This window comes from Thalassophryne amazonica, chromosome 11, assembly GCF_902500255.1.
Source record: "Thalassophryne amazonica chromosome 11, fThaAma1.1, whole genome shotgun sequence".
NCBI lineage: Eukaryota > Metazoa > Chordata > Actinopteri > Batrachoidiformes > Batrachoididae > Thalassophryne > Thalassophryne amazonica.
Window position 1 is genome coordinate 71,018,816 of NC_047113.1, and position 15,430 is coordinate 71,034,245.

General features: G+C 38.2%; 1 protein-coding gene and 1 long non-coding RNA gene across 2 annotated transcripts in view; one reads left to right on the forward strand and one right to left on the reverse strand.

Moving 5' to 3' along the window:
- The window catches only part of si:dkey-237h12.3 (teneurin-3), a 515,809-nt gene that overhangs the window by 355,333 nt on the left and 145,046 nt on the right, over positions 1-15,430 (forward strand). The window contains 2 exon segments of the mRNA XM_034182118.1: positions 14,508-14,528; positions 15,215-15,238. Of these exon segments, the coding sequence (XP_034038009.1) occupies positions 14,508-14,528; positions 15,215-15,238 (45 nt within the window).
- On the reverse strand, positions 14,224-15,226 carry LOC117520787. Its single transcript, XR_004563763.1, has 2 exons — positions 15,076-15,226; positions 14,224-14,872 (listed from the first exon to the last, which is right to left on the reverse strand). It is a non-coding gene; the product is annotated as an uncharacterized LOC117520787 (long non-coding RNA).

Here is a 15,430-nt window from a genome sequence, read left to right on the forward strand (position 1 = left end):
CTTCACGCTTGGTTTGTCCTCTGACATGTACTGTGAACTGTGGGACCTTATATGTAAACAGGTGTGTGTCTTTCCAAATTATGTCCAATCAGCTGAATGTACCCCAGGTAGACTCCAATTAAGCTGTAGAAACATCTCAAGGATGATCAGTGGAAACGGGAGGCACCTGAGCTCAATTTTGAGCTTCATGGCAATGGCTTTGATTCAGAATCAGAATCACCTTTGTTTTCACTGCACAGTAAAACAGCACAATGAAATTTGCTTGTGCATCCTCAAAACAATGCTCGCACTCGCACATAAATTACCTACACCTACACACTCTCACATGCCCACACATCCACATCTCAGTAAATATTAAGAACATCAGGAGATTTGTGTGTGTGTGTGGGGGGGGGGGTTAATGAGGTGAGCTCAGAAACCTCGAAATTGCACCATCCCAGTCAGTCATATGTCTCATATTGCACTGCCCCGAACAGACATAAGCCTCGTATTGCACTGATCCCACATTATCTTAGTCCCATATTGCACTTGTCCCATATTATATCATATCCTGTGGAACCAGCTCCCAATTCGGATCAGGGAGACAGACACCCTCTCTACTTTTAAGATTAGGCTTAAAACTTTCCTTTTTGCTAAAGCTTATAGTTAGGGCTGGATCAGGTGACCCTGAACCATCCCTTAGTTATGCTGCTATAGACTTAGACTGCTGGGGGGTTCCCATAATGCATTGAGTGTTTCTTTCTCTTTTTGCTCTGTATGCACCACTCTGCATTTAATCATTAGTGATTGATCTCTGCTCCCCTCCACAGCATGTCTTTTTCCCGGTTCTCTCCCTCAGCCCCAACCAGTCCCAGCAGAAGACTGCCCCTCCCTGAGCCCGGTTCTGCTGGAGGTTTCTTCCTGTTAAAAGGGAGTTTTTCCTTCCCACTGTTGCCAAGTGCTTGCTCACAGGGGGTCGTTTTGACCGTTGGGGTTTTTCCGTAATTATTGTATGGCTTTGCCTTACAATATAAAGCGCCTTGGGGCAACTGTTTGTTGTGATTTGGCGCTATATAAATAAAATTGATTTGATTTGAATTTGATTTGATATTACACATGTCCCATATTGTTCTGACTAGAGCAATGCAGTTCTTGTGACTGGAGCTTGTGCATGTCTGTTCAGTTCAGTAATGGCCTTAGGAAAGAAACTGTTTTTCAACCTTGTGGTGTGGGCTTTGAAGGCCTGATAACACCTGCTGGAATACTAATGTACATGTGATTTCTTGGGGGGGGGGGGGGGGGGGGGGGGGGTATTATTTTTTAATAAATTTGCAAAAATCTTAAAAACCAAGCATTTTCATGTTGTCATTATGGGTTATTGGGTGTAGAATTTTGAGGAAAAAATTAATTTTATACATTTTGGAATAAGGCTTTAACATAACAAAATGTTATAAAACAAAAAAAAGGGGGAGCACTGTGAATACTTTCCGGATGCACTGTATACTTGCAAAGGCTTGCCAATGTTTTTTCTGCAAATGCTTTTATGTTTTGCTAATGCTGATGCATGTTTTGCTAGTGGCATGCTGCACTGTGGCGCTTAAACATTTTTGCATTCATTCATTCATGTTATAGTGCGACCAGTTACAATTGGAGAGGTGAAAGTGACACTTCTCCAATGAATTTGACCTCGCGTTTGGTTTGGTGGTGTAAAGTACTGGGCGTGTAAACCGATGTGTAACCGTAGACACCATAGCATGCCCATAGTTTGACTTGAGCATAGTTGTTGGGATTCTGGAAAAAGCTCCCAATGAATAAAAGGAATCAGTAGCGGGTAACTGGAAACATGAGGTCATTGGACAGATGTGTTTTGAGATGCCAACATTTTTTTGCAGATGAATAAATGTCCAAGTCTTGATGATGACTAAATGTATGTATAGTGTAGGATCATTTGTAATATTGTGTTTGTTTGTTTGTTTGTTTGTTTGTTGGGTAAAAGCAAAAACACACTTGATTTTGAAAGAAGATATGCTAAGCTTTAGAAAACAAATATAGGGTACCATTTTTCTTCACATTCTAAAGATCCAAAATCCAAGATGGTGTCCAAAATGGCCTCTGTTTAACTATAATGAAATATCTGTACTAACACACAATATATAATTACAGAGTATCTAAATATAGGTTTTTCTGACACAAAGAAACCAATGGAATCATCGTATTACGTAATTACATTACATAATTAACATTACATAAAAAGGTTGAATTCTTCTAAAAATTGTTGAGGTCTAAGGTTCTAAAAACATTCTGGACTCACACGCCATTCCAACTCACTATAGAAACTGCATAATTTATTACCACCCTTGAAAAATGAACAGCTACTTTTTTTTATAAACACTACCCAGTCTAGAGCTTGTGGATCTCCACGGGTAACACGCCAAGTAGTTTGTATAATCTGCTTGTTTGCTGCTCAGCTGGCAAATAAAGTAAAGTACAAAATCCTAAATCCTGGTTATAGTTGCTGTGGGTACTTGTTTCCTGCTAATACAAAGAAAATATTTATTTATTTTATTTATTTATTGAGGATTTATTTCATTCATTTAAAAGAAAAAACAGAAAAGCAAAAGCAAAATTAACAAAACATTACAAACCATTGAATGAAAAGCAGCAGTTTGGAAGAACAAGCCTTATATATTTCTGCCCCTTTTTTACAATACAATCTTGCAAAGCATCATCAATCGACATCATTGCATTTCTATGACTTTGTCACATGCCACCGACTTCTTTCCTAATTTTAACCATTATTTAAAAGACTACATCCCTAATAGATTACATTTTAAACGTCAAACATTCTAAACATTATTAACAGATTACATTTTTGGCTTTGTCACAGCCAGTGATGCCGGTAACGCGTTACTTAGTAATGCGTTACTCTAATCTGACCACTTCTTTTATTAACGAGTAATCTAACGCGTTAATCTTTCCAAGTCAGTAATCAGATTACAGTTACTTCTCCATGTCACTGTGCGTTACTATTATTTTTCATTGTGGGTCCATAGCAGCAGTAAACTTGGTCTGTGGGCAGGAGGTCGGGGTTCGACTGAACGTCCCACTTTAAGCGAGCTGTGAGCTTTTCATCCGCGGTTTTTTGCAGCTGCTCGACTCGTCCTCACCTCTTAAAGGGCGGTGATCAGCACACCTGCACTGAGCTTTACAAAGACATTTTTATACTTTTTTCCTCCTTTATTTAGAATTCTGAGCTGAGCTGCTCTGTATCTGGTCGTTAAAAACAGCTGATCCTCCGCGACGCATCAACAACTAACACTATTTTCCACTCAAATGCACCTAAACTCTCTTTCTGAGGACCACATGATGTGAAAACGCAATAAAACTTTCTTACCTGTAAATCTGGTCATGTTTTCTGCATAAATAAATGTTATCCATTCTTTGTGCTCAAACGCCAAAGCAGGGGCGAATCCAGATGGGATGGGGGCGTGGGGGAGGGATGTGCTCCCCCTACAACAGCCCTAGATTAAAGATCCAGTTTTGAAGCCGTTTTTTACTACAACTACTAATACTGCTTAAAATAATAATAATTTTGACAAGTAAAATGTTTAGAGAGAATTTAAATGTTAGAAAAATGTTAGAATTTAATAGTTACATTTATAAACAATGTAGGTTTGAAATTGCAAGTTTTACTGTTACAGTGCTGTCAACAGTTAAATATGAGGTCAAGAAAGAGGTCTTTATTTTACTTTTTATAAAACAAGTATTTATTTTCATTGAAGTCAAGAAAGGGTGACTATAAAGTGAGTTTTGGCAAAACAGGTATCATTGTCATGTTGACGTGGGTTGTTGTCGACAGCTGGGAAAGTAACTAAAAAAGTAACTAGTAATCTAACTTAGTTACTTTTACAAGTGAGTAATCAGTAAAGTAACTAAGTTACTTTTTCAAGGAGTAATCAGTAATCAGTAATTGGATTACTTTTTCAAAGTAACTGTGGCAACACTGGTCACAGCCCACTGACCTATTTCATAGTTTCATACTTACAAAATACATCAAGTTTAATATGTTTTTAAAATAATTTAAACAACCTTGATTCTTTGATTTCTTTGTTGAGGTTGTTCCATAATTTTACACCATTCACTGCAATACTCCGTTCCTTTATCTTGGTTCTGAATCTTGGTTTTTTAAAGACTTCTATGCCCTTCAAATTATAACTACTTACTCTTTTTTCAAACATATTTTGAATGTTTATTGGTAAGGTATTGTTATTCGCTTGGTACATTATTTGTAGTAATTTCAAATCAACTAAATCATGAAATTTAAGTACCCTATACTTAATAAACAATGGATTAGATGGATCTCTAAATCGACTGTTGCCAATCGCTTTTAAAGCTCTTTTCTGCAAAATAAATAAAGGTTGTGTATAAGTTGTACATGTTGATCCCCAGATTTCTACACAATAAGTCAAATATGGAACAATCAATGAATTGTACAATGTTAATAATCCATAACTATTTAATGAATATTTAACTTTATGCAAAACAGCAATGGCTTTTGCTATCTTTCCTTTCATGTAATTTATGTGTGACTTCTATGTAAAATCTTCATCAATCATAACTCCTAAAAATTTCGTTTCTTTTACCCTTTGAATGTCCATTCCATCTATTTTAATGACACCATATTTTTTAACTCTGTCATTAAACAATATGAAATTTGATTTATTAAGATTAAGTGACAATCTGTTTATATCAAACCATTATTTCACTTTTTCCAACTCTGTATTTATCACTTATGCTACTTCCTGTATATCTGATCCAGAGTAAAATAATGTTGTGTAGTCAGCAAATAAAATGCTACCAAGTACATTAGATATATTCACAAAATAAACAGTTTGGGTCCAAGTACTGACCCTTGTGGTACTCCACACATAATATTACACAATTCTGATTTAGTATTATTTATCTGAACAAAGTGTTTTCTATTTTCTAAGTAGCTTTTTACCCACTGATGTGCAATCCCTCTTATTCCATATTGTTGTAACTTGTGAAGCAATCTTGAATGATCGATAACATCAAAAGCTTTTTTCAAGTCAATAAAAACACTTACCATATAATCCTTATTATCTATTGCTGTTGATATTTTCTCTGTTAATTCCATAATTGCCATAGCTGTTGAATGTTTTGTTCTGAATCCATACTGAGCATTATTTAAAATATGATGTTTCTCAATGAATTTATCCAACCTTGTCACAAAAACCTTTTCCATAATTTTAGAAAACTGTGGAAGCAATGACACTGGCCTGTAATTTGAAACGTTATGTTTGTCTCCATTTTTATATAACGGGACTACCTTGGCAATTTTCATTTCGTCTGGGAAAATTCCTGTTGACAGAGACAGATTACAAATGTAAGTGAATGGTTCAATAACAGTTTCTATTATACTTTTTACAGTCATCATGTCTAAATCTTCATAGTCAGATGATCTTTTGCTTACACAGTTTTTTACAATATTCCTTATTTCATCTTTTTCCACATTGTCAAGGAAAATACTATTGACTGTATTTACAATTGTATTTAATTTATCTTCTACTTGTTTTATTTCCCACCAGATTTGATCCCACCTTTGAGAAATAATCATTAAACTCATTTACAACTTCTTTTATATAATTTATCTCTTTATTTTCCTTGACAAGGTAATTCGGAAAAGTTGATTTCACTCCGTCCCTTTCCATCACCCTTTTCATCAAAAATATATCTTTGTATACATATATACACCAAATGTTTGAACTTTAACCTAATTCGGAAAAACTGCGTCCACTGACTTCATTCAAACATCAATTTTGGACCTGCCATGTTTAATTCAGGATGTCAGTCTGTCTGAAACTTCACTAAATAAAAATATTAGTCATCACAGGGAAGTTATCTCTTGATACAGTTTTACAAGGAATCCATGCTGAAAGAAAATATTGGAAACAGATTTATATCAATCGTAATGTCACATTTATGCAGTTTTTGTATCATGGAAGCTATCTTGGATTTCAGGGCATTAGAATGCAAAACAAAAGTGGCACACTCTTTTTATAATGTTTAAATCATATTCTAACAGTATCTGGTTAGTTTTTGCTTTTACACACACACGCACACACACACACACACACATATATATATATATATATATATATATATATATATTACAATTTGGCGCCCAACATGGGGCGCCAAAGGATCATTTACAACCATTGTAAATTATCCTTTTACAACCATTGTAAATGATCCGCAGGTTCACCTACGGAAACCTTGTTTCCGTAGGTGAACCTGCGGACTTTTACTTCCTCTAGATAGGACTTTTACTTCCTCTAGATAGTCAAATTTAATCGTCTTCTTTGGCGCCAACGTGGGGCGCCAAATTGTTGGGGAAAATAACCTTTTCTCAAAACACAAAATCTCTGGTTCCCCCAGTGAATCCAGAGGCAGTGGAAAATAGAATACACCGACAACAGTAATTGGAATTAAAGGTAAATCTACCAGGTTTATTAAAACAGCAGAGCAGATCAATCAAAACCTTTTATTCCGTTTGGTAACTTTTAGCATTGTTAGCATGCAAAGCTAATTATGAGTAAAATAACATATATTTACATTTCTTTACACTAACCAGCGTTAATGTTCAGAAAAAGTGATGGCTGATTCTACAAATGGTTAATGCCAATACTGCTATTTATTTAAAGAAAATGCTCAGTGTCAATAGTATTAGCATGTGCAGCCATATGATAGTGTTTATGATTAGCATATGCGCTTGTGCTGTGTGGTTGACGCTAACAGCAGTTATGCATGGGTCATGCTAAAAGTTAGTGGTTGATGCCAACAGTGACCAATGCTAACAGTTAGCACTTCATGCTAACCACAGAAACACCAACCCTCCACAGCAAAAACATACTAGGGAAAAAATAACCATAGTTTGAGCTGTGAAAGTTGTGTTCTTTTAAAATATAGCTCAGCCTTAGCTTTTACTGTTAGTTCAGCTCTCGGACATTTTGAAGTCAGATGATGTGACATCTGGAGACGCAGCACATCACGTTAAGCATTTGTTATGGAGATCCAATTAACCATCCCACTCAGAGTGCCGCTCTCATTGGAGTGACAACACACAGAATATGTCTTTGTCCCAGATAGATCTCTTTCAGTGCAGCTTCTTGTTCTGACTTTAACACAAAGTTAACACCCAAGTCTTTCATAGCCAACTGTAAATGGTAATCAAAACATTCCAATTGTGTCTTTCTGAACTCTTCCGCATCAAACTCCATTGTATCAATGTTTACAATGCTCATAAACTTTTAAGTTTCTTAAATATTTATTATGGTCACTCTTAAAACTTCAGTTCTCTTTATAATTTTATTACTTGTAAATTTTAGAATTAATTTAGATGAGATATACTCATTATCTCACAGACTATATCACAATTATCTGGGAACTACTTTTTGCGCAGGAATTCATCAAGCACATTGGCCGCGGGCGCGTACTAACACAGAATCGCCAGAAAATGTGGAAAGTTGTTCGGCCATGACGAGAGCGTCCACTTTTAGCTTGTCATAAGCTAAGCTAGTGGCGCTCGTGAGAGTGTGGCAAATAACACCAAGCAATATTACGTTTGTAAAGGCTTGGATGTAAGTTTAAGTGGATTTTAACACCTATGCTAATCATGGAAGAGAACACTACTTCTCTTGTGAGATCTGTTGACCTTATTCTCAAAAAAAAAAAAACTTCAGAAAATGTGTCATTTTCTAGATTTTCTCTTCTTTTGCAACATCTTGCAGTCATTCTGGTTCATTTTCCCTTTCATCTATTTAACTATTCCATCCTTTTGGCTGCTGGACTGATGGTCCTGCATTAGCAAGTCAAGGGCAGGCATTTAGGGAGTAGAGAAGCCATGACTAGACCTCTTTGGAATATCATTTTTCTGAAATGGCAGAGCTTCAGTTGGCATTAACGAGAATAATGAGTTCTGACACGCCACTTCCCATTGACCTATAACTCACACTTCCACAACACGCGACCCTCTGCCAAAGGTTTCACAGTTAAACCCTGACACACTGCATCAAACGCCGTTCCCCCAAGTGTCATCTCTGGCCACTTGATGATGACCGCTGCCCTGTGGATCCGAGGTATTGCGCTCTGAACTATTGAACCCTAATAATGTGTTTAAAACTTCTCTCATCTTCATACCCCAAATCCATGAGGAAATCAAGCAGCAACCTCTGGTGCTGAAAAATGAACTCATTGAGTAAGTGCTATAACTTGCAGTTCATTGAATAGGCACTTAAAAAGAGAGTTAATACCCACTGAGCTCCATTGTGAAAATGTTTAACCTTATATTGGAAATTCATATGTTTACATCCAAGTCCAAAAAAGAAGAATAAAAACAAACAAACAAACAGTTTGGGTCTCTTCAGCTAATCTCCTCATTTGTGACAACTGTGTGGCCCCTACTGGGGGCCCCAGTCCCAGGGTAGGTCCTGCATCCCTATTCTGTATCCTTGAATGAGGGGGTGGAGAGTAGAAAGCTGCAAAGGGGGGATCACTAGTTTGAGCCCAGACAGGCCCTGGTAGCTGTGCGCTTATATGCATGTGTACCCAACAAGAGCCTCAAAAATGGATGGACCAGGAACTCTGACTGGGAACAAGAGTCTTCCTGGACTGGGATGAGTGGAGAAGAAGATGTTCTTTGCTGACAGGCAGCAATGCCTCGTGATATAAGATGACAACTGTACGGGGTGAATTAATTTCATAATTCAGTTAAGCTATTTTAAGCAATATAGCTATGAATAATTAGAGGGTGTGGTCACTTTGAATGGTTGTGTGCCAGGTCAAGGGTTCCACTGGCCATGGCTGCTAGTTTCTTTGGACTCAAACATATTTCTCTGCATTTTATTACAAATATCTGAGATAACACAGCTTGCTGTGTAGTTAGTTATAGTAATGGACCATCTAAGACGTCCAGTAGTTCTGTTGGGTGAAATTTTACTAATATTTAATTTATAGGTTAGCACTAATTAGCAGATATTGATAGCTTGGTGACTTTTGCTACACTGGTGGTGCAACAGTAATTGAGGCAATATGCCAGTCATACCACCAGCACCCAAACTACCCAATATAAGAACCACTCCCAGTCCATAAAAGTATGTCTAGATAGTCTTAGGTTAATAACATTGAGATAGTCGCATGTGTTCTGGTTTCATCCCAAACAGGCCACCCTGGTCTTGCCCATACTTCACTTCTTTACAAATTTAACGGTTTGTCAGGAGCTGTGTTGCCACAGTTCCTTTGAAAAAGCTATCCAACTACTGATTACTCCTTGAAAAAGTAATTTGGTTACTTTACTGATTACTCAGTTTTAAAAGTGACTAAATTAGATTACTAGTTACTTTCAGCAGCTGCCGACAACAACACCCTCCCCCCCGCCACTTCAACGTGAAAATGATAACCTGTTTTGCCAATGCTCACATTATAGTCACCCTTTCTTGACTTCAATGAACATAAATACTTGATTCATAAAAAATTAAATAAAGACACATTTCTTGAGCTCATATTAAACTGTTGACAGCACTGTAATGGTAAAACTCACAGTTTCTAACCTACATTGTTTATAAATGTAACTATTAAATTCTGTCTAACATTTTTCTAACATTTAAATTCTTTCTAAGCATTTTAGTTGTTGAAATTATTATTATTATTATTATTATTCTTATCATTATCATTATTATTAAGTAGTATTAGTATTAGTTATAGTATGAAAAAATGTCTTTAAAAATGGACCTTTAATCTTGGGCTGTTGTGGGGAGCATGAAGAATGGCTAATTTTTATTTATGCAGTAAACATGACCAGATTGACAGGTACGGAGGTTTTATCAGCGGTTTTTTATGTCATGTCATCCTCAGAAAGACACTTAGGAGCATTTGGGTGGAAAAAAGCGTGAGTGCATCGAGGATCAGCTGTTTTTAACGAGGACACGCACAGAGTGTTATGTGTCGGACGCAGCTCGGAGAACCGACCAGCGTTTGAAGGACCCAGTATGAAATAAGCAGAGCACGGTACAAAGGCTAACTGAATTTAATACATAACAGTGATACAAAACATAACAAAAGAAAGTGCGGTCTGGCGTGGTGCGCTCCCAGCAGCGCTAACGGTCCGGAGCCAGAAGCTGTTCGGACCCAAGGACCCCGCCGACACCCCCCAGGTGGCCGCAACAAACCGAGTCTGTGAAAGAAGGAACCATTATGTGAGTCCACACTCTACACACAGAGAGAACCCTTAAAGGTGTACAAACAGCAAACACTTCCTGGCTTGATTACTAATCAGCTTCCCAACCTGCAGGCATGGAACATCCAGTTCACAAAACTCCACTGCAGTGGAAGCCGATACATGACTAACATACAGCTCAATATAAAAAGGTGTGAGGGACACCACATTTACTGACTGTATAAATGTTAGTCACAAAATCTAACATACCTCAGGAAGTGTGCTGACGAGCGTGAGACCTCACCCCCTCCTCTTTCACAGACCGTGCATCAAACCCTGGACGTTCTCTGCATCCACTGATGATGAGATGGCTCCCGAGATGACGATCTCACCCGTCTGGTCACAAGGTCGGGTCTCTGGCAAATACACACTGTATACTCCAGTCTTAAATGCCACCATGTTCCAATCCATATAGATGCACCTCAGCTGTGAGTCCTGACGAGCCGCAGGTGATCAGGGTGAGGTCCTGATCACCTCAGCTACACAGCCACTCAGTCCCAAATGCAAGCCACCTGGAAGGAGAAACAAAAGACAGAAACAAAAAGGCAGCCAGGCCCCCCCAGCCATATAACACAGAGCGGCACATAGCTTTAAAGAAACAAAAATGTATTTGTTTCACAATACACCTCACGGTGCAATGGGACCTGGAGTAGTAAAATTTAGCACACCCGCCTACCTCCTAGCTCTGAGCGTCACCGTGCTTTGAGTGACAATTGTTTTTAAACTCGGAACTGAGCTGCACAGTGGATGCGGCTCTGTTAATCTTTAACAGATTAATCTTTGGAAAGATTAATGCGTTAGATTACTCGTTACTGAAAAAAGTGGTCAGATTAGAGTAACGCATTACCGGCATCACTGGTCAGGAGTTAGGCAGAGTCGGGCACAGATAGAACAGTGACATCTCAAGTCGCACTTTTACAGCTCTTCAGAAAGTCAGTGGGCGATGTCACATAGGGTTTGTCCATTATATATACCTTCATGGGGTAAATCCATCACTGACGGTTAATGGTGCCAGGGAGTTGTTCGTGGACGGGTCACACAGCTGTATTAATATTTCCCTCCCTGGGGCTAATCGTGTACGGTCCATTTTCGTCTTTCCTGTTTGAGATGGCCGCCAGGAAAAGTGCCTCATCGCAGTAGCTGCAGTCAGGCTGAACACGCCGTGCGTTACCTATTCTCACAGAACCGGGAGCTTATTTTTGTCTTTCAAACCTTGAATAAGTGTCACTTCCACAAAGCACTTTTTAATCCAATTACACAGCCAGAGCTTGAATAGAGGACTTCCTCTGCCATTCTGTAGTCACAAGCATCTAGTTCCTGTTCTCCACGCATGGCTTAACCCCATTGTCACCGCTTTCTCAGTGCCGCTGTTTACCATGGAGCTTTATTATTATTATTATTATTATCATTATTATTATTATTATTCCTGTTAGTGTACCGCTGGTTCATTCCTGCATCGTTGTTAAAATCACTGAAGTGGAGTTGATGACAAAATTGAAAAAAAGGTGGAGAGAGAGTGGGAAAAAAAGACGTTTACTATTCTGCTTCATGATGCGTTGATATTAGAATAAGAACAAGCTTCTGCGCCTCCTGACAAGCAGGCGGTAAAATGTTTGGAGCAGATGAAGCCGCTTCTTCCGGTCAATAGAAACAGTATGTTTGTCTTTGTGTTAGCCTGTGCTCGCCTTAGCTCGGCAGATGGAGAGTGTCAGCCATGAATATTTTAGTGAGCTTAAGATGCACCATTTATTTATGTTCTCCCCGTGGACAGAAACGTATATAAAATGACTTTCCGAAAGAGAGAAACTGGATGCAAAAGTAATTTACTGTATCTGTACTCAAGGTTTCACCTATTTATGCATTCCATTATTTGACATTCTATAATATTTTATGGTAGAAATTTGTTATTGCAGGAACTTTATAGAGCATTATTTTAGAAATGTTAATACTGAGCTCAATTTTTCTTTGAGATACTTTGTAGCACCACTGTAGCTTCATTATGAGTCTACAAAATCTGCTGTGTCTATCTTTTGTCTGTCTCTTTGGAACCAGTTTCCTTCTTGTTTCTTTATTTATTTTCTTACCTCTGCCAAGGAGGCTGTTTTTGGCTGTTACCAGAAATGAAAGAACCAGTTTCATGAACCTGAGAGAGTGAAAAGATTGAGAGCCACTGGTGTTACAACCCATTAAAATTTGGCCAGGAGCTGCAAAAAAAATGGGTACATTATGATGTTTTTAAATGTAATATTTTGGGAAACTACGTGTTAACGGGCTGTTCTTCACAAATCTTTGTCACTGTGGAATACATGGAATACAAATTGTAGTGCAGCTGCTACACTATTTTTAAATGCAAATAAGTTCTTCTCACACATGCAACAAAAAAAAATGAGTAGTTGTTTGCTTGTCATCACAATATTGCTGCAAGTACTAATCACTGGTGGTGATGGAGTTTGGAAGTATTTGTGATTACAAATTCAATATAAAATTTTGGCACCATGATTGAGTGTGCCATGTGTGCAGATGTAAAGTACAAATGTTAAGTGTGTGCGTATGTGTGCATGCATAAGCATGCGTGCAAGCCTTTGCACATTTGTGTGGTTGTATATTACATGCATATAACACCTTGTCATGGAACTCATGAAGAAATATGTGTTTTGCATTGCATTCATTTGAGCATGTAAAAAAGTCACTGTGCACACTACAGTAACACGTGAATTTATGCACGTACCCAGCAGGCATGGACAGTGTGCATTAATAGGGCAGCGTAGTCTCGTTTGAACCCTGTGTGATTTCTTGGGATTTGACCACTTAAGCGGACAGCCGCTCCCGTTGTGCAACAGCATAACTTCACATGGATAAAAGGTGTAGCTACTGTTTTGTTTTCGGCTGCAGTCACCAAAGCAGTCACGAAAAGTGCAGGTTTTTCATTTCCCAGTGGAGAAGAGAAGACGAGGCAAATGTGAGAGGTTGTGTTGGTAAGTATTAGCTTACACATCTAACCAGAGTAGTTACATTCTCTCATCTGCATAACCGCCTGACACGTTTGAGCTCCGGGTCATAAATAAACTGCAACAAAAATTGAAATTTTCATTTTTCATTTTCATTTCAAAAAATTTTCATACCTTACTGAAAATTCAGTAAGGTATGTCTTCTATAATACATTCCAATTCTAAGGTAGAACTCTACTAGTGTATACTAAGGTATATCTAAATATCTAAAAAAAGAAAGAAGAAAAGAAGAGTAGAGCCACTTAGGTGCCTGGTCTTCAGAACCAGGGATGGTAGGTTGAAAAGCTTTTTTATCCCATGGGAACTCTCCCTACCCACCTAAGCGGCTCAAGAAAATGGACATCATGTATATAAGTGATATTTACACAATCAGGGTAGTAAACAACATATACTAGAAATATAGTTACTACATAATATTATAGGAGTTAGTTTCTAAAACCTGAATATTCATACAGGAGGAGATTGTAGTATACGTCTACCTAGTTTGTAGACTAGTAGTAAAATTAAATTATAGCTAGTAGGCTAAGCTATAAATATGGTATTGTTATAGAAAAGGAAGCTATGATGTAATATGTTTTAGGTATCTATCTAAATTTCACCCTGCTAGCTTGCTATAGGAAGACAAAACACATACTCTGTATGCTATCTAATGTCGACTTTCCACCGCATCGTCACTTTTTCTTTGTATTTTCACTTTGCTTGCATTTCACATTGCTTGCGTGTTTCTGATGCCACAAGTAGAGAAATTATGTCATATGTGTCATATTTTGACCCTTTAGCGCCAGCCCTCAAACGCGTTGCGCTGCCCAATTAGCGACACGTTTGCAGTTAATGTTTGAATAGGTTTTAGCTATCAACATTTTCTGAAACTCTACAGTATCCCGTTATCATTCCGATTGGAGCTATGCAACACATAACATTTTTTTTTTTTTTATGGATGGGGGGCATGATTATTAAGTGCTTTGTGCATTGGTATCAGATGGAAAAGTGCTACAGAAATGCACTCTTTTTGTTGATGCACGTGTGAGAGCAACTTTGCACATAAACTGATGAGGATGTTTGATCTGGTCAGGAATATGATGATAAACTTTTGAGCAGGCCTTGGCGGAGGTATGCGCTTCAGTGTATTTCTTACATTTCTACTTACATCCTTTCTCCTTTGTATTTTATGTCTGTTTGCCTTTCTGTTTTTCTCTCTCCCACCCCTCTGTGGCTTACTCCTGTAGCCCTGGATTCTAGAGTATCAGGTAAAAGCACTTTTCACTCTGCTTTACAATCTTCATTCAGGATGTTTTGTGAAGCCACTGAACACATTTATTTATTTTCCTGTGACTTTTAAAGAAAAAACAATCTGCACGGGCAGCTTTCCTCTCTTTCAATAATATCAGTTTTGTCTTGTCACTCAAGCTTAGCAGCGGCTATTCAGCTGGTTCGCCGCAACAACTTGATTTAAAGAGCTTGAATTAGAGCAGAAGCTAAAAGGTGCTTTACCGTCACCATTGGCAAAGACAACGGTAATCTGGAAAACTTCTTTCCAAACATTTAAAGTGAGTTGGCAGGTACATCAGCTTTATGCCAGGAAGCATTTATACTGTTTATACATTTATACCACTGACTCCACCAGGTGATTTCACTAATGATTAGTGAAATCACCTGGTGGAGTCAGTGGTATAAATGTATAAACAGTATAAATGCTTCCTGGTGATTTCACTGATTAGTGAAATCACCTGGTGGAGTCAGTGGCTGCAAAGAAAACCTGCACCCTCTTGGCCCTTTCTGGAACAAGTTGCCCACCCCTGATTTATACCTTTTATTTTTTGTGCTCCCTGTAAGTTACAATAACTAAATGTTTTTGTCAGTCTTAGCACTCTGCCACCATAGAGATAAGTAATTTTCTTTTCCAAATGTTTTCCTTTCCTCGGTTGTGTAATAGGAGCAGTCAAGATAGGATATAAAGGTAAATTGAACCACTACCACCCCCCAAGGGAGATTGTCACAAACAATCCCTCCCTGCTCTCTGTCTTTCCTAGCACGGCGTATACACACCTGTTCTCTGTCCAAGTCGATCATAATGTTTCTGCTGTAATCCTGCTCCCCGATTTGTCCCCTCATCTCCTGTCCGTCTCAACCAGTCTCACACAGACTCCAC